We start from the raw sequence: 27338 nt of genomic DNA on the forward strand, positions 1-27338 counted from the left end.
TGACGCGATTTGCGTCATTCCGTCACGGGGGCGGGGCCAAAATGACGTGATTTCGCCGCCCCGCCCCCTGCACGCCCACGTCCCAGCCGGCATCTCCCGGAAAAAGAAAAATAAATGTTGGCAAGTATGATATAAATATATATATATATATAATTTATCTCCATAATAATTTACAGCAGGCGGCACATTACTTCTAATAGTACACACACTGTCCTCATGAACACTGAAGTGTTGACATCTGAGCTCACTGTCTATACGCAGTAAATGGGTACCTGAGAACTGGCCTCACATGTTGTTTACCCCTCAGTAGATTTACTTTAAATTAGCAAGATTTTGACTCCCTACAGCTTCCCCCTTACTTTTTGGCCCATGCTTATAGTTAACCCTCTCCCCTATAGACAAGCTTGCTGCCTGCCAGCTTAGTATATTTATTTCAAAATATAATCCATTTATTGCTAGACCACAGGCTCTTGTGTCACCTACATAGCTCAGTTTGTTTACATAATATTTGCTGTATTCAAATTGATTCTGCAGATGAGGAAATGTCATTTAAGCCTCTTGTTATTACAGTGTTTGTTTGGCCAAATGTAAACATTCTGCATTAGTTGATGTTTGTAAATAAACCACATGGAGAAACAGTATAAAATATTAATGTATTACACAGACCCTGCACAAGCTATTACAAAGAAGTGACAACAATGGAGGGTGGAAGTCAGCGCTATTAGCAACTCCAGTGGAAGCAACGTGCCGGTCACCTGCTCTTGTCACTGGGCCCTAGCCTGGAGCATAGGCTGCCTTGTTGTTATCCACCACTCTGCTATCCACCCATTCATCCAATGAAATCTATTGAGTAAAGGTTTGGCCTAGTTCTGCATAGTCATGTGGGGTACAGATATTAAAGAGCCACATTTTCTCATGTTGGCCCAGAGTAGCTTAAACTGAAGATTTGTTCATGTTTCTAACGGCAGTGTCGCAAAACAAATGGTAACAAATGATAAAAAAAACAACAACAACTTTATTTAAAAAAGAAATAAACGTTTTATTTTACTAATAAAGCACTATATCCTAACAGTAACCTCTGCTATCACCATTCCGAGGATGGCATTGGGACTTGCACCGCCAATGTCCTTGTTAAATAAGCTTCCACATGCTTTGCAAGCGGAGACTTCAACAGCAGCCCCCCCTGGTGAAAACTGTTGCTGGCGATAGCCGACACCGGCCTGGGGACTTTGATAAATAGGAAAAAACACCAGGCCTTTTACCCTCTTGATAAAGAGGCCAAACAGAATGGAGGCAGTAATGTCTATGCCTAATACAGGACACTCATTCTTTAAGGGTTCCACCAACCCCCCTTTTAGAGATTCCAGCTGGAATTCTGAGAACCACAATCCTTTCAGTGATAAATAAGAAAAACTTTATCTAACCATAATAAAAAAAGTTAAAACCCCATAAGGAGTAAAGTCCTGGGAATCACTCTGCGCATTATGGATTTTTTACTATTACATTGTTGACGGATAAATCAAGTCTTTTTATGTTTTTTATTGGGAGGTGTGCGGTTCTCAATTGCTCTTTATGATGTTAGTGCTGTATATATAATGCTGGACACACAGCTGCAGTTTTGGCCAGGCTCATTGGTTGTGTCTGATTACATTGCACAATGTGTACGTCCAGAGTGACAGGTGTTCAGATCCCCTCTGACCCCGCTTCCTCGTTATTACATCGGAACAGATTTCAGGTCACCGATTTAAAAAAAAAAAAAAAATCTGCTTTTTCATTTGTTTAATGTGGTTAATAAGGCTCCGATTTCATCAGCTTCTTCACCACCCATTAAAGACTGAACCCATTAAGTAAATGAGATCGGGGAAATAGAGGAACTAATGACTGAAAAATAAAGACATCCGTGTATGTTAGATCATGGTTTCATTGTCCCTCCTTCCAATAGACTTCATAGTATAAAACATAGGTGTGTGCTTGCACCAAAATGCATCTGTGTTTAGATGTGTGCGTATCTTAGATTTGCGGCACCTTATGCCTGAAGAAGCAGAACAGGGGCGCACCCTTAAACCCCCCGCATGCGCAGCAGCTCCGTTTCGGCAACACTGTACTTCACAGCAGCCGCGGCGCTGTCAAAGAAGCGTCCACGGCGGTGCTGTAATTAATAAAATACAGCACCGCCGCCGACGCTTCTTTGACAGCGCCGCAGCTGCTCTATAGTACAGTGTCGCTATGTGGGGCACTTAGTTAGCGGGAGACCCAGAAACCCCCCTGCGTGCACCCCTGCAGAACAGGGGATGTCAAGCATTAGCTGAGTACAGAAACAGCATGTTCACGTAAGTGTAGCAGCCCCCTGGAAATGCAACATTATTAAACATAATTAGACCTGTACACAGCCCCAGGTAGGCCTCTTAGAAGGTGTATCACTTGTGGGTATTGAAGGTCCGGTGGAGAGATACACAGTGATGTCATCTATCTGCTTCTGATTGGCTGCTTGCACATTGACCCCTCCAGCTGTACATAATGCAGTAGCGTTGCAACTATATTACATCAGGTCATAGCCATCTGTTCTTATTGCTTATTTGTCATTTCCATTGGGCTACTGCAGAATAAAAGATCCCCATTTCATTTTGAAGCATTACGTTTTGTATGGTTAATGGTATTTTCACATTTATTAACACTGTGCAGACACTATTCTCTCTTGTGCATATGACATTACATATTATATTGTGTACAACTAGTGACTTCCACATTTACTACTAACAGTGACAAGTCCTATCTCTAAACTATCATTAGGTGTAAGTGTACACCTGACGCAGAAATACAGCAGTTTGTGGAGTTGGATGTATCTGGAGGTAGGGGACACAATACATTTAAGTATGCTTTTCTTGCATCAGAGTTATTACGTGTGCGTTGAACCCTAAATAAGACACATTACTTTTTGCCAGTGTCAGCTGTATTGTTAACTTTTAATAAATGTAGAATAGGAACAAAACAATGTGTGGAAACTGAACTTGCAGCATGACTGAGGTTATAAGAAATATCAGACATTGATCCCAATAGTGCAGTGTCCTCAGGCTTGTTACCCACTGATGTTAAGAAAACACTAGTGACACGGAATGTCAGGGTGATGGAATCTGACATGTGGTATGTAAGCAGTTCTTGCACTTCTGGTCGGGAGGGTCAGTGTAAGACACCCCATTAATCTTCTGGCCTTACTGACCGTGGACTTAATAAAGTAGACAACAGCCAATGAAACACTAGTAAAATCATGATGGACAACTGACCTTAGTGATCATGAAAAATGGATATAGTAAAATACTGGATGATTCCCCTAGTAATAACTTGATAAGAACAATACATACTATGTCCTGTTACAGAGCCTGAATTGCTTGTTCATATTTGTTTTGCAGGAAGCTCTTGAAAATACACTGTCTGCAGACCGGGCTCTGGGCTGCGGGCCGCTGTATCCCTGTCATCTGTAAGCCGTTACCCCTCATCCTCCGGGGGATGTACAACTGTACCCGAGGGCTAGAGGTGGACAGCAGATGTACACTGTACTGCGGATCTTATACGGTATAGTACACAGGTCCTCTATGCTGCAGAATGACATATATGTATCATGGTGCAGACAACAGACATGTGCAATCCATTACGTTCATGATTTCTGTGTTAGAGATGCAAATATACTGCCTGTATTTTGACAGTATTTATGGTTTGCCCATAATAATTAGTTTAGCATGGTTCTGGTATTATAAAGCTTATATCACCTCCTAGTGACACATGCTAATATTGGGTGTATATGGTCATGGCTGCTATGGCACCGATCCAGGCAGAACATGCCCACATGGCACCTCATTAAGATACACAGACGTGTGGCACAGAGGGCCTGAAAAGTAATGTACGGACATAAATACACATGGGATTAAGCCACAAGATGGTTTATGCAGTTTTCTCGTAATGACAAATCTCGGGCATAATATAATAATATATTATTTGTATTAGTTTGTTCAAAATATACATATATCAATCACCAAATATATTATTATTTATTTATATAGCACCACCATATTCTGCAGCGCTGTACAGAGAGTATTTATCATTCACATCAGTCCCTGCCCCTTTGAAGTTTATAGTCTAAATTCCCTAACACACACACAGCCTAGGGTCCGTATTAGTCAGCAGACAACTAACCTACCAGTATGTTTTTGGAGTGTGGGAGGAAACCTGAGCAAACACATGGAGACCATACAAACTCTGTACAGATAGGTCAATGCTAACCACTGTGCCACCATGCTGCCACACAAGATGATATACACAACATCTCCAGGGGGTATATTTACTAAACTGCGGGTTTAAAAAAGGGGGGATGTTGCCTATAGCAACCATTCAGATTCTAGCTGTCATTTATTTAGTACATTCTGCAAAATCACAGCTAGAATCTAATTGGTTGCTATAGGCATCATCTCCACTTTTTCAAACCAGCAGTTTAGTAAATATACATACCCCCCAGGAGTGATTTAAAAACTGGAAACAATCCAGTAGTGTGGCACATTTTTTTATTGGACATTAATGCCCATCTTACCCACACTCCGCTTATATTCACTCGCACAGATTGATCATGTGGCATTTTGCAGGTTTTAAGTCCGGAGCAGAAAGGAAGGTCTGCAAAGGTAGAAATATCACTTAGCGGTATTATCAAACTCTGCTAATAAATTTAAACTTTCATCTCTTCTTTTTTACCATCTTCTACTTGAAATACTGCTAGTTTGACCCCTATATAATTCATGACCGTAAGGAGACACTGGGAATTAATTCATGTAAATGTAATAATACGCTATCACTGTGAAATGCAGTTTCTCACCCAAACCAAACTTTGGCTCATGGCATCACATGATGGAAATAAATCAGTTTCCGCTGAGCCTCCTTATTTCTAGTTAAGTGCACCAATTCTGTGTGGTTAGTGTCAACTGTTAGTGACATTGTTGAATATATCTAAATATATGTATATGTTATTTTACCCCTTATAATTGTGACCCCAATGACTGCTGTGACATCACTAAGCATCATTTCTAAAGCTCTAATTCACAGGAGTTTATACATGTACTGTTATCCTCACTTCTGTGTGATATCTGGGGAATTATTGTGATTATAAGGATATTGTTTTCTCACAGAGGAAGTCTGGAATCTTATAAAAAACAATGTTTTTATTCGTGGAATACGACTGAAGACTCTTCAAACTAGAGATGGGCGGGCTCGGTTCCCCGAGAACCAAAGCCTCCCTAACTTTGCCTATCCGAGTACCGAGCCTGCTCGGCTCGGTACTCTCCCGCCCCCGCTCGGATTCCAAATCGAGGAAAAACGTCATCGTGACTTCGTCGGATCTCGGGGCTCGGTTCTCGCGATGATTGAAAATTATAAATACACGCCTCCACAGCAATCCATCGCCATTTGACAGAGGGACAGAGCAGGGTGTAGTCACTGGCTGATTAGAGCAGGGACAGAGAATATACCATATTCTTCATCCAATTCTGATAACAATTCTGATAACAATTGATAGAGAAGAGAACAGAGGAGGATAGAGGAGTCTTTTTTTTTTTTTTTTTTCAATATTTGGCACTACAAGTGCTTTGGGGTGTCCCCCATTCTTTTGCATTAATATTTCTGGCTGTCAAAAGTCCTATTTGTCAGCAGTCTCCAAAAATAATTTTTAGCACTCCCAAGTGTTTTTGTGGTGTCCCCCATTGTTTTGCAGAAATTTATCTGGCTGTCCAAAAAGTCCTATTTTGCAGCAGTGTCAAAATAATATATTTAGCACTCCCATTTGCTTTTGGGGTGTCCCCCATTCTTTTGCAGAAATTTATCTGGTTGTCCAAAAACTCCTATTTTGCAGCAGTGTCAAAATAATATATTTAGCACTCCCAATTGCTTTTGGGGTGTCCCCCATTCTTTTGCAGAAATTTATCTGGCTGTCAAAAAAGTCCTGTTTTGCAGCAGTGTCAAAATAATATATTTAGCACTCCCATTTGCTTTTGGGGTGTCCCCATTCTTTTGCAGAAATGTATCTGGCTGTCCAAAAAGTCCTATTTTGCAGCAGTGTCAAAAACAATTTGTAGCACTACAAGTGCTTTGGGCTCAGAATGGATTCAAAGCAGTCCACATATGACCAAAATGAGCAACCCGGTTCTGTCACCAGTCCTGATGGTAGTGTTCCCAGTACGTCATCTGGGAAAGACGATGTCAAACTACACCGTCTTTTGAAATCAGCCCATAAAACACACACAAACACAAATTTTTTTACCCTGTTGAAGCGAAAAAAAAGTGTAACTGAGGAAAAGTTAACTGCCGATAAAAAAAAATTGCCAACATGCCATTTTACACACGCAGTGCCAAAGACAGAATGAGGCCTTCGCCTTTCTCTATTAGTGGCAGATCCAAAAATGTTACCGAGCCTACAAGTGGTGCACAACTACTGTTACGCGTCAAAGCCGAGCTGCAAGATAACAGTAAGGCATTAGAGGATAATGTTTGCTCTGAATCAGAAATTACACCAATCCCTGGGGAGACTCCATCCAACAGTGGGATGTCTAATCGTGAGCATTCTGTTAGTGTACCCATAAAGAGGGACCCTTTCAGCAGTTCTGCTCATGTGTGCCTGAACAGCCCGAGTGTAGCCGGTGATACAAAAATTTAGGATGCCACTTTGGAATTAGAAGAGGATGAGGGGGAGATTTGTGTAGGTGACGAGGGTGCTAATGAGGATGTTGATGATTATGATGCAGACAGATACCAAATTGCCTTTCTCAATTTCTATTTATATTCTAGATTATATAACGGCTGAATAGTTTTCTATTTTACTCCTAGTGGAGAGGGGATCTGATGCAGACAGATACCAAACTGCCTTTGTCCATTTCTTTGTATATTCTTGTTCTACAGTCTATGCAGGCTATTTTTCTATTTTACTACAAGTGGATGGGGGGGGGGGGCTGATGCAGACAGATACCAAACTGCCTTTGCCCATTTCTTTTTATATTCTAATTCTTCAGTCTATCCAGGCTGCTTTTTTCTATTCAACTACAAGTGGAGGGCGGGGGCTGGGCTGGGGGGGGGGGGGGCTATAGAGACAGAAACCAAACTGCCTTTGTCCATTTCTTTAGATATTTAACTAGAAGTGTAGGGTGTAATATACACCCAAAGACGATGGCTGCATTGCCAATAGGCTAAGATGTAGAGGAAGACAATCAGGTTTGTGTGTAGAATTAACGATGGCCTACCAGAGATTAAACTGTTTTCTTCCTAATTTATTAGCTTTAGAATTACCTTACTTATCCAAGAAACAGGTGGAGCACTAAATTTGGTTACTTTATGCCCAAAAACATTTATTTTCCAACAAAATAGCAAAACAAAACCAAACAAAACCAAAACCAAAACACACAATGGCGGTTTTGCAAAACCGAAACACGACGGTAATCCAGATCCAAAAACAAAACATGGGGGTCAGTGACCATCTCTACTTCAAACATCCTTAGAATCTACAGTATGATAAAAATATATTATCATAAAATTATTTGAATATCAACATTTGAGTGAATACTGAAATTATGACATCACTATGCACTGTTTATAAAGATATAATTCACAGTAGTTGATAGTTTACAGTTGTTTGATATTAATGTCACTTATGTGTTGTACAAAGCTTTTGTTTTGGCATATGTATTACATTTACTGTACCAACTTTTTGTTCCATAGCTTTGTTTGTTGTAACATGTACCTAGCACAACCCAGACTTAGGGGTAGATTTGGCAAAGTGGATGTGTTGCCCTAAGTAACCAATCAGCTATCACATATCTAGTACATTTTAGAAAAATGATAGCTAGAATCTGATTGGTTGCTATGGGCAACACCTCCACTTTTACCTTTTTTACAAGGTTTGATAAATCTACCTCATCCTCATCACTGCATTGTGAACAGCACAGTACATGTGTTTCAATAGGTTTTCGCAATCAGTGCAAAAAGCTTTCAGGGGTCAACCCTGACCTTGAACTTCATTGTCGGCTGTTTGTACATTCCATCCATAATGTTTTCCTTTTGCCGAGAGAACAGATCAGCTCTATTACACTGACATTATAACCTCAGTCTCACAGCTAACTTAATAATTCTCGCCTATCTCCCGAGCAGTTTACGTTAAATAGGGATGAGTTTTATGGCCCCTGGGTTTTGCAATTCTGCAGGTGCAAAAAAGTAGAATAATGCAAAATGTGTTATTCTGCCAAATTGCTCATCCAGCACAAATATTACTTTATCCTACCTGGTAAAAGGATACTTTGATCCAGTCCTCTACGTAAAGCACAATCTATAAATAGCAGCTGCAGAATGCAAAGAGCGATATTCTCCTGCTCAGGTAATAAGACTAATTTTGATTGTGTGCAGATATAGTCACATTTCATTTTAACAGTGAAACATAATTAACACATAATTAAGTTGATTATCTGTGACAGTGATGAGAGTGTTGGAATAAATTTGTTTTTCACACCTTTGGTAGAAGTGCTTAGTTCACAATGTGCCGAACGAGGTTTTTAATTGAACTTTGTGTCCCTTGTCTGTTTTAAAACGATCAGTCATTTAAATCTTTTAAATTGGATTACAAGAGGTACTGATTCACAAAGGAAAGTCTATCACACGATTCAGCATATGGGCCCTTTTTTTCATCGACTTGCAAAAGCGCTTTGACTTCAGATCTTCTTTCCTTCATCGTGGCATTAAAAGGATTTTCCACCTCCGGGTGACTTTCATTTATTGGCTTGCATGGTCCCGCCTGCAACTTTTAAACATATTGCTTTATCTTTCCATTCTCTTTTCATCTCTTTGCCATGTCTTTAAATCATCAGACAGAGATATTTATTTTTTTATGCCCTTGGATTCGACACATAGTTGCTCTTGAAATACCATTGTATTCTGTGTAGGAAGCACATCATGGTCGTGTCTTATACCAGGGCAATGAGAAAAATAATAACTCTGCCTCATGCTATAAATGCATAGTCAAAAAGCACAGACAGAAGCTGGACAAAGCAATGTATTTAAACAAAGTTACAGGGTAAGTACTTGTCAGTTAATGTTATCTGAAGGTAGATGAGCCATTTAATTACATGGCAGCCAACTTAGCCCAGTTTGACCTGACTTCCTTTGTCCTTGACCTTAGTTCTTTGTCTGACTTTGAATTTATTTTCAATCTGTTTGTCTCACTTCCTTAAGTTGGGTACACACTACAGAGTTTTCCACCAACTTTTTATGCCGATCAATTTTATATGCGTTCGATGGTCCGATCGCTCGGTCCATGGACTGCATACACACTAGCCTTGTTTTAGATGATAAGGGGAAGAGCGGCCATCCCGTTAGCAACTTTTTACAGCCATGTCGTTGTGAGCAATGATTTTAATTTCGCACACACTGAAGCAACATCGGTCGGATCGGTCGGAAATTTATGCTAACTACACAACGGAAACAAGATTGGAACGAAAATATCGAACGGTACGACCAACCAAATGAGGCGACAATCGTCCATTTGGGCAGACTTTCGACCATCGTGTCACTACACACACTGACCCGACTTTTGAACGAGCGGTCGTATGTCGGCTGGTTGAGCCAATTATTGAGCAAAAACCCTGTAGTGTGTACCCAGCTTTAGGCTGGGTACACACTACAGAGTTTTCCAACCAATGTGTTATAAACTGATGTAACATAAAGGCAGAAATATAACATAGAAATATACCACGCCAGGTTTTCACTTCATTTTACTTAAGTACTACCATGATTTAAAGATGCAATTGGCTTGGCCGCATTATATTATTTGCAGAAAGAGCTGTATACCTGGTATGTTAACGGCACATAACTAAATACCAGCCAAGCCCACTGTTGTCTCTGAACGCAGAGACATCACTGACACAGGAAATTATAATGGGACCAATTTAAAACTAGATGCAACTGAGCTAATTTTATCGATGTCTCTGTATCCCTCCGGCAGTTTATTGACTGTTAGCTACGTGTTAGGAATCCAATATAAAAAATGTTCTTTTATAAGCATTTACATGTACATCATGAATATAAAAAGCCGTGCTGTATTGTCTGATCTGTTAGGTCATCCCATCAGTGTGAGCACAATCCATAAAATATTGAGGAGTGACACAAAGAGAAGAGGCCACGAGGCCATCACACATTGCTATGTAGGAAGGGAAATTGCTGCCTGTTGTGAAAGTGTTTTTAATAAAACTTTCATGCTGCCATGCAGCGTGTTCTCCCTCTATGGCGTATTGTGCTCTATTGACCTCTGACAGCTGTACAGCGGATTAGAGCTGAATGCTGCTGCTAGGCTCAATCATCTCACTAAACGCTCACCGCTAGCTGCGCCACTCTGCCACTTCTTACAATGGCTCCTCTTAGCACACACCATTAGGATCCACAGTGCACAGCTTTAAAGGATAGCTTCAACTTTGTCTGGCCCATCATCTGCCTAATGTTAGCGTGTGTTAAATCTCTGTGTGAATACAATTTAGCGAATTCTTATGTCGGGCAAATGGCGCAATGGCGGAGATCGGACGTCAGCAGAGAACGTCATGAGATCCTGCACCCTGTTGAGACAGTGGTAACGTTATATAGAGAGTGTATGCAACCCATAGTTGAAGTTTGGAAGGGAACTTTGTTAACTCAATAAACCCTTTGGGTCTTTAATGCCCCCCAAAAAATATTCTCAAAAGTGTGTTTATGCTTTAATTGATAATTCCACCCGAAACTGAAAATTCAATACCCTAACTACAATGCTTACTCCCACTGGCAGTTGTCAGTGTATAACACACACTGTGGGGCCTATGTATCAAGCCTTAAACCATGCAGGAATTGCTGTTTCTGCATGGTTTAGGCACAATTAATTATGTAAGCAGTTTAATAAATACTAATATCAATAATATCTCCCGCATTAGACAAACTGCCGCACAATACTGCAGTCCAGGGCCATCTTTTCCATTGGGCACGATGGGCAGGTGCCCGATGGCCCCACGGGCAAGGGGGCCCCATAGGCAGGGCTCTTAATTAGAGTAAATAATCCTGCAAAAAAAAAACCTGCATAAAAAACCTTCAAGGGTCACTGAGCAAGTACATCTATCTATCTCTATCTCTATATATCTATATCTGTATCTCTATACATCTATATCTATATTTATGTATGTGTATATATATATATATATATATATATATATATATATATATATATATATATATATATATATATATATATATATATATATATATATATATGTAGGGGCCCCTGCTTTGCCCAGGGGCCCATAATGTTGTTAAGATGGCCCTGCTGCAGTCTGCAGTCCCCGTAATATTGGGGACTGCTTTTTGGTTAAATTTATCAAGCTCTGAAAAGCTTGATAAATTTGAGCTGATGATGAGATGATGTGATGCTAACATCTAATCTTGGGATGCTCTCGATAAATAAAGCCATCTGTCTTGTCTCGTCTCTGGTAACCACCTCTCACTTGCGCATATAAGACTTCTCCTGTGCTGCTCCCTACTTGTGGAATTCCCTACCACACCCAATCAGCTTTCCCACAGCCTTCATATCTTTAGACGCTCTTTAAAAACTCATCTCTTTTTTTAAAGCTTACCTTATCCCTGATGATACTGTTCACACTAATACGCCCTCACAACTATCCCAATCTCCGCTCTAAGCCACACTCGCTCCTCTTGTTTCAGCTGTGCCCTCTTCCATGTAGAATGTAAGCTCTCTAATGAGCAGGGCCCCCCATACCCTTGGTTTTCATGTCTACGTTTATTTTGTCTGCCTTGTATGTCCCTATTTTATGTATGTCCTTGTTTATGCATGTTCTGTTTTCCCTACTGTACTGCGCTGCGGAGCACTGTGGCGCCTTACAAATCTATGATTACAATAATAATAATAATCTGTGAGCAATAATGACCTGTGTGCCTCAATTGTATATTGATGTGATTACATAGAATTGCAATTATTTGTTCAGAAATCCAAAAAAGACGAGTGTGTGGCCAATCTAATTAGATTGTTTTAGGAGACAACTTGATAAGTTTTCTGTATCAGGATGACCTGCTAAATGCTCAATTTTTGCATTTGATCTCCTCTTGACAGGAAGTCGGTAGGAGTTTTGTACAAGTGTAATAGATTTCCCACTGTCACACGCTCTCTCTACACTTCCGTGCCATTTAAAAAAAAAGCTGTAATATACAGTTTTAATCAGATGATGTAAAGTATTAATAAACATTATTGACACAAAGTGGGTATTATGGAGATAATGAACAGACAGAAGAGTGTAGCTGGTGAAGGTCAGCAGGAGTCTGGTGTATGCAGCGATCTGCATGTCTCCCCTGTCCGACTGTCACATCCTGGATGTTAATAGCAGCAGGAGGGCGACATTCAAAAAGGATATGATTTTAATATAACAGTTTTAGCACTCAAGTGTCACCACTGCTTGACATGTCTGAACTGTGGGATAATTTAGTGCTATTTTATCATCCTGTCATCTAAAGTAAGCGGAGAGTTATGTGAAACGATATTGATGTTTATACAGTTCCAAGTCTACCTTCCCGCTACCTTAAATGATATCAGTGAATAGACAACATGTCAGCGATATGATATATTGCTATTGTCATTATTATGTTTTTATGAAGTGCTGTGCCAACCTGTGTTAATTAAAGAGAGAAGAGGATGGAATGAGGGCAATTTCCATAGAACAACAACAGTTCCAGTTCCCTATATAATACATAACTTGGAAGCCTTAAGTTTTTCACTCAAAGGGCCATATATTTGTAATACATTTATATTTGCATCTCAGGATCAGTGGTCGTTGCTTCTCTTTCTTTGTTGTGTGTTATGCAATATTATAAATAATACGTTTTTGAAATTCATTCAAAGGGGGTAATTCAATTGGCCGCCTTACTACGGTAATAGTAGCCATTATTACCGCTAGTACAGTAATTTCAACGCTGATTTTTGCTCGTAGCTCTGAGAGCGGCAAGCAGAGATCTGCGTTAAAATGACCATACTAACGGTAATAGTGCATAGGCCGCATTACTTTCACGAGGATACCGTAATTGAATTCACCTCATAATGTCTTTTAAAAAAAATATTTGTGTCATATAAGAGTTTATGGATTTTCTTGGAAGTTTGAGAGATAAAATAACAAATAGGGCCCTGTCTGGCCTGCGATGTTACCATGTAGCATTTATTTTATTTATCACTTTTGATACCACTGTAATTGGGTATCATTGCAATAAAATATATATTGATGACCTGAACATTCAGGAATAGATAAAATGGACACGTAAGAAAACTAGTGCAAGGAAAAGTGGAGCTTTAAGACATACGGGCCTGTTTATAAAATGGAGAATAGCTCTGTCTCTGGCAAAAACAGGTGTTAGGGCTTCTCCCTATTTATCAAAGGGTGATAGCCCGCGCTGGAGAAAAGGTTTGCTGGGTCTCGGCTGTGAAAGCTTTCCCATGTGAAGCATAGGGAAGCCTATCTAACAAGGATCGCGGCAGTACAAGTCCCGCCACTTTCCTTCGTCTGCTATCGCCATCCCATAACAGGAAAAAAATAATTTAATAAAGCAGTTTTTCCATTATTTATAGCAGTAAAATATATTTTTTCCAGATATTTATATATTTTTTTAAATATTGGCCCATCGAGGGGGTAAGTTAATGCTTTACGATCCCAGCCAGTATGGCTGAATAGCACAAAGCTGCCCCAGCGATATTTTATTAATAAATACGGCAATAATTGATTTTCTATTGCAGCGATAGAATGTAATCCTTATCACCGCAGATTGTAACCAATAATCCTAATATTCCAATATAATAATCCCATTTTTTATGCTGTGTTCCAGTTTTCCCTCGTGTCCCTGAGGGTCTTGTGACTGTGATGAGTGTTTGTGCTTTAGGTATCTACAGTGTGCAGTAAAGATGGGACCTGGACTGAGAATCTGAACCTCTGCAAGGGTCTTACCGGGACGTGTCCTCCACCCCCAGAACTCAACAACATCCACTACACGTGCAACCACGGACTTACTATCGGTGAGGAACTAGACGTTGATTTAGGGAGGACGATCTGTGTCCACTTCCAGACAACAAGCGACATGTTTTCATATTATTTTGATAAAGGTGACTCACATTTGCTAGCTCATGCCCACATGGTTCTAGTACCATACTGCTGTTGCCAGGACTTGTAGCAGTACGCCTTTGCAAGTATGAATCATTGCTTGTTGCTCGATTGTCTTGGTTTTTTTTTTTAATGGTTTTTTTTAGAACTAATTTCAACACAACATTTCATCAGTTTTGGGGTGTTCTGTCCCTGCAGGTGCTAACTGCACAGCCTCATGCACTTATGCCCTCAACGACCCAGTGATCCTACCGGAGAACATGACATCAGATTCTATAGAACAATGGATGAACCCTACCAGGGTGCAGGTACGCTGTGGACCCCTGGCCAAATCTCCAGGGTTGCTGTTAATGATATTTAATACTACTTTCATGTCTACAGAGTTGCTAACTGCCCGTAATTTTGAGGGGCAGTCCCAAGTTCTAAAGATCTGTCCATTGTTGTCCCTGTTTCTCAAAAGTTCATAGTACTACTTATGTATGCATTTCCCATTAATGGGTCATACATAATATGATCATTTTTATTGACTAAACATAATTAAACTGTAATAAGACTAACTTGTGACGTTGGTCAGATGTCGTGCTGAGATATTTAGTACAGAGATTTCCGTCTTTGTGGAACCACATGATGTCGCAAAATATACCCCCCCCCCTCCCACCCCCTTAGAGAAGTGTCTCTGTGAATTTGATTCATATGCTGGCTACTGTATGTGCAGGAATGATGATACTATTCTGTCCTTTCCATCAGCAGGGTATTATGTGCACAGGGACTCTACAGTGGCACCCGGACCCCAGTACGCTGCACTGTATCCCATCTTGTGAGGTAAGACCACCATAGTGATTACTTACCAGTATTGTTCTACACTCATTCTGTGGAAGGATCTGCACGATTAGATAAGCTTCTGACAACGTTACAACTATATTTGTAAACAAAATGTCCAAAATATGGTCCTTAGTTAGGTTGTACTTAAATATGGCAAGCGATTACCGCTGTCAGAGCCGCAGGACCCAGGGTAAATATGGAAATAGCATTGATTCCCGCGGTCAGAGCCGCAGGACCCAGGGTAAATATGGAAATAGCAGCCATTCCCGCGGTCAGTGCCGCAGGACCCAGGGTAAGTATGGGAATAGCAGCATTTCCCGCGCTCAGAGCCACAGGATCGAGGGTAAATATGGAAATAGCAGCATTTCCCGCGCTCAGAGCCGCAGGACCAAGGATAAAGCTTCGTCAGAGCCGTGGATCCAGTGGAAGACAACATTAGGTTCAGATTCATTATTTGGGCTCATTTTATCTTTACATACATATTAGTAATTAGTGTATAAAGTCATGTCTGAGGTCAGAATTCTTTTATTATTTGCATTTTATTAATCTGTCTCAGAAGATATTGGGAGCAACACTAGAAACACTTTAAACCAAGTATGTTGTCTTTCTAGGACATCTGAGGTCAGAGACAGAATATTGTATAGTTCGTCTTCTATCCAGAGCCCATTACTGATGACGGACCTATTCTTGGTGGGATAAGGGGAAATGCCCCTTTTGTCTCTTTATTAAAATTACCCTGCTTGCAGTACGTCAACGCTGTGTAAGGAACTTGCAATTAACAAGCAACCAAACTTTAGCTTGTATAATTAGAAAATATTAAATGATGGCTGGTGAGATCCAAACTAAGAAGAGCTTTGGTGAGGATACCTATATAGAAGCCTCCACAACACACACTTTGAAAAAGTGGAGATGTTGCCTATAGCGACTAATCAGGTTCTAGTTATCATGTATTCAATACATTCTAAAAAATGACAGCTAGAATCTGATTGGCTGCTATAGGCAACATCTCCACTTTTTCAAACCCGCAGCTTGATAAATTTACCCCCAGATGTCTTCTCCTACGAGGAATGTACAAGTAGCAGTATAGGTATAAGGGCAAATAACCCTTATTCCCGACCATGGCATTATCTGCGTGGAGTTTGTATGTTCTCCATGGGTTTGTTACGGTTTCCTCCCACACTCCAAAAACATACTAATAGGTTAATTGGTTGCTGTTAAATTGACCCTAGTCTGTGTGTGTGTGTGTGTGTGTGTGTGTGTGTGTTAGGGAGTTTAGACTGTAAGCTCCAATGGGGCAGGGACTAATGTAAGTATGTGCGCTGTGGAATAAGTAGCGCTACATTAATTGATGATGATGATGATGATGAAATTCCGTAACCCCAGCCAATAATAAACCAATGTATGTTCCCTGTCAATGTATAAAAAAAATATTTCCCTTGGACAGTCCTTTTCTCTAGACGGACATATGCTCTTTCTATCTGTATCTGCAGAAAATGTTTAATATTTTTATGTAGGATTTATGTTTTGCTAATTCTGGGAAAATGAGGTCATCACAAAGCCTTTGTTTTTGTGCTTTTGAAGCTGCTGAACTCGAAAAATTCTCTACGCTGACAAAGATGAGAGTTTCTGGCAGTAACACAGCTTTGAAAGTATGGAGCCATATGTCAGCTGAACTGACGGGTTTATAAGCACATGTTCTGGGATTTACTAAGTGTCAATGACTTCAGTGGCAATTTATTTCCAAATCAGGGTGTGATATCTCTCATCAGTTCCTGGTGAATCTGCTCCGCAGAGAGTGATTTACTTCTGCAAAGAGATCAAATGATCTTTTGAAAAAGAAATTAAATGCAACCTTCATTTTTAAGTAAAATCTTGCAACATTTTAAGGGGATATAAATTCTTGTGAAATATGGTACATTACATGAGATTTTGATTAGGAGGTTCATTTGATTTTTGCTTGTACCATATAAATTTTTAAATATTTAATTTTATGTAAGAGAAGGAGACATTAAAATATTTTAAGTGGGAATTACTGAACTTTATGTCTAGCTCAACTCTAGTCTCGCTGTCTTCTTAATGCCAGTTAGTAATCATGAGGGCAGCGGATGTCTATAGGGACTTTAGTTGCAGACATTAGTCTAGGAAGTGTTGTTATGCTTAAGGACTGATCAAGTAACTAGCAATGCAACTAGCAATCTAATTCACATGTGTTATGTGAATATAACTGCAGGCAGAAAGCTGATAAGATAGCCAGTGATAGGGTCAACAATAGCCATCAAGTATACCAAAGCCTTCCACATGATAGGTTAGGAATTGACAGCATTAATTCTGGCACTACATGTTGCAATGATATTGAAATAGATTATTACAAATCAATCAGATTTGATTGCACAGAACTGTTTGGATTGCAGTCAATAAATTCAATCAGATTGCAGGACAATTTTTCTGCACACCCCTTTCTCAACTCCCTGTAGGTGCTAAGGTGGGTCACTGGCAAACATCATCATCATCAGTTATTATTTATATAGCACCATTAATTCCGCAGCGCTGTATAGAGAACTCATTCACATCAATCCCTGTCCAATTGGAGCTTAGAGTCTGAATTCCCTAACATACACACACAGAGACTAAGGTCAATTTTGATAGCAGCCAATTAACCTACTGGTATATTTTTGGAGTGTGGGAGGAAACCAGAACACCCGGAGAAAACCCACACAAACACGGGGAGAACATACAAACTCCACACAGATAAGGACATGGTTGGGAATTGAACTCATGACTCCAGTGCTGTGAGGTAGAAGTGCTAACCACTAAGCCACCATAATGCCCCAAACATGGCTTTGTATCCTGACAAATCAAATGAAATTCAATAAGATTAGATTTTGATTATTTAGAGTGGGGAAAAACAGTTCAATGGTGGATCAATTTGTTCGACAATTTCCAAACTAGCTAAAAAATCTGCATTAAGTCTTATTAAATATTGAAAGATATAGTAAACATGTTTTTATTTGATTTTGTAAAATTACAGCTTCTAACATTTTACATGATGCAACGTGTCCACTTATGATTATGATAAACATAAACTTTCATTTGTTTTATACGTGTTGTGTTGTGATCTCAGAGGTAGCAGTCTTTTGGTCAGTGACTAGGACTTAGGTGCACAAGCACCTTTTGAATATAAATTAGTATTATTAATTGTCAGCAGCTGCACAGCAAAATTACTGGCTTAAAGAAAACAGCAAGTGCCTATCACTCATTCAGGGAACTACCCCACTTACCACGTTCACGTTAGTGGCTGGAAACGCCTGTGGTCACTTGCTCCACACCATTCATTAAACAATACTTGGCAGTTGTTTTCCTCACCATTCCTTGGGTTTTTCTGGAAGTCTCAAGCACATTTCTGTTACTTCAACTACAGGACGAGTCATCCAAGTTTACAGTTGCTGCAATTTCCCTGGATTCTTTCACTTAAACTTGTGCAGACCTTTTAATGCCCGTATTCTCCACCATACTGTGACATGATTGGGATCAAAGATCGTAGCCTTTTGGTCAATGACTAGTGATTAGGTGCAAATATATGGGGGTCCATCAGGTAATTCAGAGTTTGACCAAAAATTAGCTTTAACTTTCAGCAATTGTACAGCAAAATGACACTGGCTAAAAGAAAACAACAAACACCTAGCCCCCATTCAGGGCACTGCCTCATATCTTGACCTCTCCCTTTCCCTTTCTAGGTTGCTTACCACTTTCATTTTAGTGGATACACAATTGCACAGTCCTTTTATTGCTGAGGTTCCCTCATCAGCCAATCACTGTGGTGAATTGTCACGAGGCATACTAAAGTATCTCTCTCTTTCACTGAGACACACAGGAGTCTCCAGAGCTTTTCTCTAGTTCTCCTGGGCTAGACATCTCATCCTTCTCCAACTGTCCGGTGTCTCAGCTTTTCTGCCTCCTGTAAGACACATTACAGCTCCTCTACTGAGCTGTCTCCTGAGCTCCCCACTGAATTGTCTCCTGAGCTCCCCACTGAGCTGTCTCTGGAGCTCTCTCTACTGAGCTGTCTACTAAGTTCTCTCTACTGAGCTGTCTCCTGAGCTCCCCACTGAGCCGTCTCCTGAGCTCCTCACTGAGCCGTCTCCTGAGCTCCTCACTGAGCTGTCTCCTGAGCTCCTCACTGAGCTGTCTCCTGAGCTCCTCACTGAGCTGTCTCCTGAGCTCCTCACTGAGTTGTCTCCTGTGTTCTCTCTATTGAGCTGTCTCCTGAGCTCTCTATTGACCTGTCTCCTGAGCTCTCTATTGACCTGTCTCCTGAGCTCTCTCTACTGAGCTGTCACCTGAGCTCTATCTTCTGAGCTGTCACCTGAGCTCTCTTTATTGAGCTGTCTCTTGAGCTCCCCACTGAGCTATCTCCTGAGTTCTCTCTACTGGCTGTCTCCTGAGCTCCCTCTATTGAGCTGTCACCTGAGCTCTATCTTCTGAGCTATCACCTGAGCTCTCTCTATTGAGCTGTCTCTTGAGCTCCCCACTGAGCTATCTCCTGAGTTCTCTCTACTGAGCTGTCTCCTGAGCTCCCCACTGATGGGTGTAGTAACATTCCTTTTTAATCCTTTTGTGTAGTATCCCAATCTCCAGGTTGCACACTAGTCTGATCTAAGCTACAGTCACCACACTGTATATCAAAATACATGCGCATGTGTGACAGATGTCTTGCCACAAATCGGTTACACTATTCTGACATAGAACAATTCTACGATCTGAGCTGTTGCTGTTTCTTAAAGCTGAATGTGAGGATACCGGGTTTAACGTAACCTTCTGCGCTGCACAGCTGGTCTACCCAGTATTTACCCAAGGTTCAAAATCACCCAGGCAAATATCCAAAATAAAACAAATAAGTTTATTTAACAAAATGGTAGCACAAAACAGCAATAAATATATTTAAATAATAACTTGCAACAAATAACACTATAGTCTGGCAGAGACAACATGCAGGGTATGATGAAAAACACCTCCCCAGTATACTTGTCACTTTCAGGGACTGCTGTCTATCAATCCAAGTTTCTCCCCCTCTCTCCTTTAAGGCTACTAGCAAAGGTAGCGGCCTTGAGTCACTGTCACTCCACTTTCAGCGGACACACAGCTCCCCAAGACCTGGAGAGGTAGATCAGGGCAACGGCAGTACTCCAGGGACCAATTGTCCCTTTCCTGTCAGGGGCAGAGATCTATATCTCAACGCCAGCCTGACTTCAGCTATCACTTGGTAGTGAATGCCAATTTGCTGTCTTCTGTAGCTCTCTTTTAAGCCCAAAAATGACCTCATCAGCAATTCCAGGACCGGCCTGATTGGTCCTTTTCTGTGTTTACCTTTTCACAGGTAAACATACAGACACAGGGATGGCAGATGAACCACTCCTGATTTAATTAGGGGCAGGTATTGTTCTGTGGCTATACAGCAGAGTTTGTTTAAACAGGAGAGATCACAATCCAGACACATTTACATTTAAAAACACAATGCAGTCCTCTGTAATTAAACATAGAGCTCTGTCTGTGGACCTTTTACCCATCTTAATACATGAGACCTCCTGGTGTGATGTACATTCATACAGGACTGGTGGACAATAATCCTTTTGCCTAAGCTGAGACAATGGACTAGTCTGCAAGATAACATTACGTGCTGGCAGACATTTTAACTACTTTCAAAATAGAATATACCCAAGCTTAAATATGACTGACAAATATGGGGAACCAGAGGGCTAAAAAAATTATATGTTTTTATAGTCCGCAGTTTGTGAGAAATGAGGTGCAGACAGGTTGAGGGGATATTAATAGCTCGTTTCCCCACACTGTATATACTAAGAGCAAAGAACTTGATGGTGCTCCTGTAGAGATGGACGCATTTGCACCCTGAGTGTATGCAGGAAAAGGTGCATTTACATGCGTGTGTGCCGTTAAATGCATCTCGAGACCCATCTAGCTGTACATGACTAGCATGTGCGACAGCTGTACGTCAGGAGTAACACGTGTGTATATTTATGCCTCACAACAGCATAGAGAACGCATAAAGATGTGACTTCATAGTGTAAGCAGTAAATGCAACATTCACATTACATTATTCGCCGATATAATAATGTAATGAAGTGTCATATATACTAGAGAGAATAGTGTCTTGACAGTTATTAATAAATGCAAAAGTTGCCTTTACCATATAAAATGTAATTAAACACAAATACTAATTAATTTATATGCATACATTTGTTGTCTTCCCACAACTCACAGGGAAATTTACTTTCTGCCTCAATTGGAAATATCAGTTCAGTAATGCAAACAGACATCCGCAAGTTGCTATCATGCGCAGTAAGAAACTGCATGTAAAACAGATGTACGTCTAACGCTACACGAGCGGCTTTATGATGACTGAAATTACTGCACTGCTTTTACTGTATACAAAAATATATGTACAGATGAGTTAGATTATCGCAGCAAACAAGAGCAGAATATTTTTTCAATTACCTTGACTTTCCCAAACTATTTACAGATAAACTAAGGAAGGATTTGTTACAAGCAGGGCCGGTGCTAGGGTTTTTGGCGCCCTAGACAAAATTTTAACACCACCCCTTCCTGCCCCGCCGCCCCCGACGAACGCAACAAATAAATAAATAAATAAATAATTACATTTTATTTACCTGGTCTGTAGATGCAGGGGGGCTCTTCAAACCTCTTCTCTTTTCTTTTCTTTTCTTTTCTTTATTTCTCTTCTCTCTTTCTTTCCTATGGCTGCTCCTCGCCTTCTTCACACTGGAGGCGGAGCGATGCATGCTGGGAGGGGAGGGGGGCGTCTGGAAAGAACTTTATTCACACTGTCTGTCACTGACAGACAGTGTGATAATACAGCAGGCGCCGCCGGGTAAAGACCTATCACCTGATCACTGACGTCAGTGATCAGGTGTGCGATGCGCCGGGCAGCCTGGGCGCATCAGAATGAATTGACAGTGGCGGCGGAAGTTGAAAAAACAGCGGCGGCGCACCTATCTCCCACTTCTCTCCGCTGACTAGATTTTCAAATATAGTCAGCGGCAGCGGCGCCCTGCAGGTCCCGGCGCCCTAGGCAACTGCCTAAGGTTGCCTAATGGGAGCGCCGGGCCTGGTTACAAGATAGACATATTCTCCACCTAATCCTTTGCCATTTGCAATTTTCACTACAACTGACACTACTCTATCTGGAAATATAGAAGGGAGGCTAAAATATATAGTGACCTGCCAACATTCCAGATTAGAATCGGGACACATTATGCCACGGCACTGTGTCACTAGGCCACGCCCAAATATATTACTCCATGCCCTATACCACACCTATTTGTGGTGAAACCACACCCATTTTTTTGGCCAAATCCCTTTTGAGTGTTGAAAATATGAACTGTTCCTTTAAATAGGTGGACTGTTGGCAAGTATGGCAGAATAGATTGTTAATTGATAAAAGTGGGTGACTTAGGATACAGGACAGATTTTCACTGAAGAATAGCAGCATGTAGTGAGCAACTTCTGAGTAATCACAGTTGTTCTGACATTAAAGGAAAGACGTTACAATTTAACTCATCTGCAGCATAACAAAAAATGAATACATATGGTGCCCATATTCCCAAAGCTACATTAAGCCCCTATCATTGTCAGTAAATGTGGATCGCTTCCCCCCTATACCCTACGTCATCTCATATACAGTACTCTGCTATGTCCAGTTACTGAACCTTTTACATACAGATTTATAATTGGTCTGCTTAAATAATTTATGAATAAGCAACGGGTATATTATCTATAATTTACCTTTAATACTCTTTGTATGCTGCTTTCGGTGAACGCATTTTAATTGTTGAAGTGATGATTAAAGGGCATGTTGTTGGAAGCCACCAGTGTACCACTTGTGGTACAACCATATTTTTTGCATCTGTAGCCTGGAGCAGAATCATCTTGTTCCAATGCAGAAGATCTCTTGTGAGCTGCATACAAATGCTCTGTATTAACTTCAGCTTGTGCATTTTCTATTCAGAGATCATTGAGTTCTAGTTTACAATCCTTGATATCTGAACAGTTTAGGTGCATTGTGATATTGTTCAGTGTTGTAGAGTTTCTAGTATTACATTTTTATAGGTATACAAAGGAGGAGAAACAGCCATTACAGGCACGATATTGTCCCAAACTGAGCGATCTTAGTGCTGCTCATGGTTCTACGGAATTTATATTTTTCGTGATTATTAGTTTAACTCAGAAAGTGAAAAAAGCATAAAATGGCTAAGATGTAGTATAAAATCTTCTTTAGAATTGCTATGGGCCTCAATTTTCGCAAGTGTGCCTAGATTTTAGGTTAATGGAGCGAGAACGTGATGCTTGCGCTGGGCCGAAGTTTCCGCCGGCCGTTGAGAGGGATTAAGTGGAGTGAGGGCATTCTGGGTAAATTATGGCATGGACACATCAGTGTGTCTAGTTTTGCAGAAGATTGCAAAAACAAGATTTTATTTTGTGGCGCGAGATTATTGAAATGAGATAAAGGCACAGAGAGGGCGCATATTCAATAGTTTATTCCTGGACGTGTGAAGAGGAGCGCAGCCATTGTCACATGAGGTCAGAGCTGCTGGAGATGAGGATTCATCCTATACATGTAATTAGATGCATTTTGAGCTTCCAAGTTGCACATGAGTGGAGAATTGGATATCTAGGTGCACTTACCCCAGTGTAAAGCAAATGATCAGACACATAAAAGGGACAAATGTCCTAAAGGGACACAATGTCCCCTCTATCTCTTGTCCACAGTGTGCACAGGCCACGAGTACATGACCACAATGAAAGACATGGTTCTCACGATGATGCTGACACTGTAACTAGGTGAACTTACAGATACTAAGTGGTCTGTGGGGCAGCATGGTGGCACAGTGGTTAGTATTACTGCCTCACAGTGCTGGGGTCATGAGCAGGGGCAGACTGGGCTGGGGGGCAAGAGGGCATCCCCCCCCCCCCCCGGGCTGGTCCCATGGTGGGCTACCTTGGGCTGGGACACCTGCATTTTTTTCCTTTAAAATGTTCCTAATAGGCTGCTGAGTCAAGTCTTTGCCCCCCGGGCTAAAATTAGCCAGCCCTCCCCTGGTCATGAGGTTGATTCACAGGGCCATATCTGTGCGGAGTTTGTATGTTCTCCCCGTGTGTGTGCATGGGTTAAACTTGGGTGCTCTGGATTTCCCCACAGTCCAAATACCTACTGGTAGAGTAATTGGCTCCTGACAAAATAGACCCTCATCTATGTGTGTGTGGAGGGGGATGTAGATTGTCAGGGACTGATGTGAATAACTATATATCCTCTGTACAGTGTTGTGTAATACGATTGATGCTATGTAAATAAATTATAATAATTATCTCCTTAGAGCAGAGTCACTTCCTAGTAATTCACATGTCAATGAGCACACATTATTTAATGACCACTTGTGGGGCCCTTAAAATCCTGTGGCCCACTACTTCCTAAGACCTGCTATCCTGAAGTCTCCTATTATCTCTGTAGGAACTGATTGTGATGCACGGAGGAGCTCTATAACCCTATAACATGCAGGTTTTCTCTCCTCTAGTCTAAACAAGCAATTTGGATTTGTCTACACTATGTAAAAGGCCATAATCTGTTCAGCTCTTTTTTCGCTTATGGAAGGCGACATAACAGATGCTACAACTCTTAGTCTGCTAAAAGCGTCTCACATTTATCCATCTACACATTGGGAATGTATCTAACAGACAAAGCATTTCATCTCAGCAATTTTCTGCAAGCAAAGAAAAAAAAATATTGTTCTCTCTATACCCTGAGAGTCAAACCTGTAAAGGTTATGTACTGTCTATTGATTTCCTTGGTGTATTGTGGTGACTTACTCTTGTGTTCCTGTATAGCCCTTTCAAGCAGATGGCTGGTGTGACACAATTAATAACCGAGCGTATTGTCAGTATGACGGAGGAGACTGCTGTGCCTCTACTCTGTCCTCGCACAAGGTATGGAAACAATTCAACTAGCCAGTTATATTCCACCCAACAATGTACCCTTTGTGTATGGATACAATTGTGTGTCCAGAAGCCGACATTTACCTGGTCAAAAATTAAAATTCTTTTTTTCTGTCCATGATATCTACAACTACAATCATTGCTTCTTTTACGCTTGATACCAGCAACATTGTTAGAGTGTTCCCATCATACGGTCGAGGCAGTTATTGTGGGTTGGACCAATATTCAGCCAATCAATTCAATAAGTGATAGTGATGTCACTGAGGCGAATGTGGGTTGATAGGCTGCATTATAAATGCTATTTCAGTCTACAAAAGATCTGACACTGTATGTTGATGACAGGTAAACTTTAGATGACAGGTATATGATTAAAGTGTATTTTAATTGTGCTTTAATATAATGGCAGAGTTAAGAGTTTTATTTTTTAGCGTTATAAGTCTTACATGTTAATCTGCCTAAATAAACATTTATGGTATTTGAAAGAAGATTCACTTTTTCAGTACTAAAAGTTACATTTAAAATGTTATTTGAAGAGAGGGTCTGCAAATTAGACTGAAAGAAAATGGGTACAACAGTGGTATAGCTAAAGGCCCTTTGGTTCTGGTAGGGTCTAATGTCTCACCACCATTAATAACACCTAATATCCACAGATGTTTTGTCCTCATGACATGCTCTTCTGGGGGCTGAAAGATATCTGTACCCTTTGATTACATCCAGCAACCTCCCATGCCCCAATACTGCCCCTTCCCCCCTCCAATCAGACCCCCTTGTTACCTGGATGCTCCTCATTTCCTGCCTGCCTCCTCAAACCTTTTTTGGGGGGTCTTTTGATTTCCTTCCCTTGTCTCTTGTGTGCTCTTCTCCCCCTAAACACGTTGTATCCATGTATGTCCTCCATGTCTAGATCCCACACTAATTTCTCCATCCAGAGTAGGCTGCTTAGTAGAAACCACCTGTCTAGTTCTCATGGGTTCCAACTGTGGTGATGTGAACATCTAGTACTCCCACATTTAGGGGATATATCTGGGACCACAGGGCTGTTTGCCGAATTGTGATGACTACTGTTGCTTCTCCATTGATGTACAGAACATAGATCATCTGTTCTTCTCTTGCATTTTGTAGGGTCAAGTAGTACCTTTTGGGGCTGAGTGTGAGGAGGATGAGTGTACGTGCCGTGACCCAGAAGCTGAGGAGAATAGATCTCAAAGAATAGAGGAGCCTGAACCTCCTTTACCAGCAATTGGGGAGACTTTGCACCCTCCAGCTACTTGAGGAACCTCTAATAAACGTTCACGTTCAACAGTTGTGTCAACTTCATCAGTGCCACTTGGCACCATGTAAGGTCTTTGGTACTGACCTATGAATCCAGATGACCTGGATAGCATTTCAAGTGGAAATGGGAGTATACAATATGTGTGCGCCATCTTGGAGCATTACAGCTGAGACCTACGCACAGAAACGACATTTCATCTTTACCTTCGCCTGTTATTTACCAAATGTAGACTGATATTCCAGAGCACTTCTATTCATTGTACAGCATTCCGTCATCTGCCCCCACAGTATAAGCTAAGGCATAGTAATCAAAGGCAGATAACATACAATATGTCTCTCAGTGTTTGTCCTGTCATCTGCATGACCACAGTACGTTGCGTATAATGGATTTGTTTTGTATTAGTCAGTATTGCTGCAGTCCAAGGTATTTTATAAGATTATAATATATGAATAAATACCAGGGTATTAACGTACATCTTGTTCATACTCTTTCCTTATTAAGAAATACTTTTGTGGTTTCTATTTTCATTTCACAATTTGTGTTTCCGCTTAGTATTCTCCGTTGCTCTTTCTGATTACCGATATAAAGCCAGGTCTACTTAAAGCACATATAACACGTAAACATGACGTTGCTGTATCCATTTGTGCTCAGATCATACTTGCCAACTTTTCCTCGTTGGCTTAAGGGGAGGTGGGTGTGCAGGGGCGGGACTTGATGAATCGCATCGTTTTGGCCCCACCCCCTAAACAATTGTTACAATATTGGGCAATTACAGCAGGGGGCTTATCTATTGCGGGGGTGAGAACTGGGAGGTTGCCCTGAAATGCGGGAGGTCTCCCGGAAATGAGTGAGTCTCCTGAACACCCCGGGAGAGTAGGCAACTATGCGTTAACGAAAAGCAGCTAATGAATCTCTAGAGTCTGAAGTGGCTTTTACATTTCTGTCTCCATTACTGAAGTCATATTGTCTTACCTGTCAGTCTTTGATTAAGTCTTGGTCTCCATGAAAATGGCCACCTCCATAGGCATCAATACATGGAC

General features: G+C 40.9%; 1 protein-coding gene across 9 annotated transcripts in view; it reads left to right on the forward strand.

The window, feature by feature from the left end:
* PAPPA2 (pappalysin 2) overlaps positions 1 to 26770 on the forward strand; it is a 194999-nt gene extending 168229 nt beyond the window's left edge. For all 9 annotated transcript variants that reach the window (XM_075182183.1, XM_075182186.1, XM_075182187.1 and 6 more), the window contains 6 exons: positions 3408 to 3570; positions 13963 to 14095; positions 14379 to 14488; positions 14931 to 15002; positions 24918 to 25016; positions 26148 to 26770. In XM_075182183.1, the coding sequence (XP_075038284.1) occupies positions 3408 to 3570; positions 13963 to 14095; positions 14379 to 14488; positions 14931 to 15002; positions 24918 to 25016; positions 26148 to 26297 (727 nt within the window). In that variant the 3' untranslated portion in view covers positions 26298 to 26770. The remainder of the gene's footprint in view (positions 1 to 3407; positions 3571 to 13962; positions 14096 to 14378; positions 14489 to 14930; positions 15003 to 24917; positions 25017 to 26147) is intronic.
* Positions 26771 to 27338: the final 568 nt, after the last annotated feature.

Source organism: Mixophyes fleayi, chromosome 8 (assembly GCF_038048845.1).
Source record: "Mixophyes fleayi isolate aMixFle1 chromosome 8, aMixFle1.hap1, whole genome shotgun sequence".
Taxonomy (NCBI): domain Eukaryota; kingdom Metazoa; phylum Chordata; class Amphibia; order Anura; family Limnodynastidae; genus Mixophyes; species Mixophyes fleayi.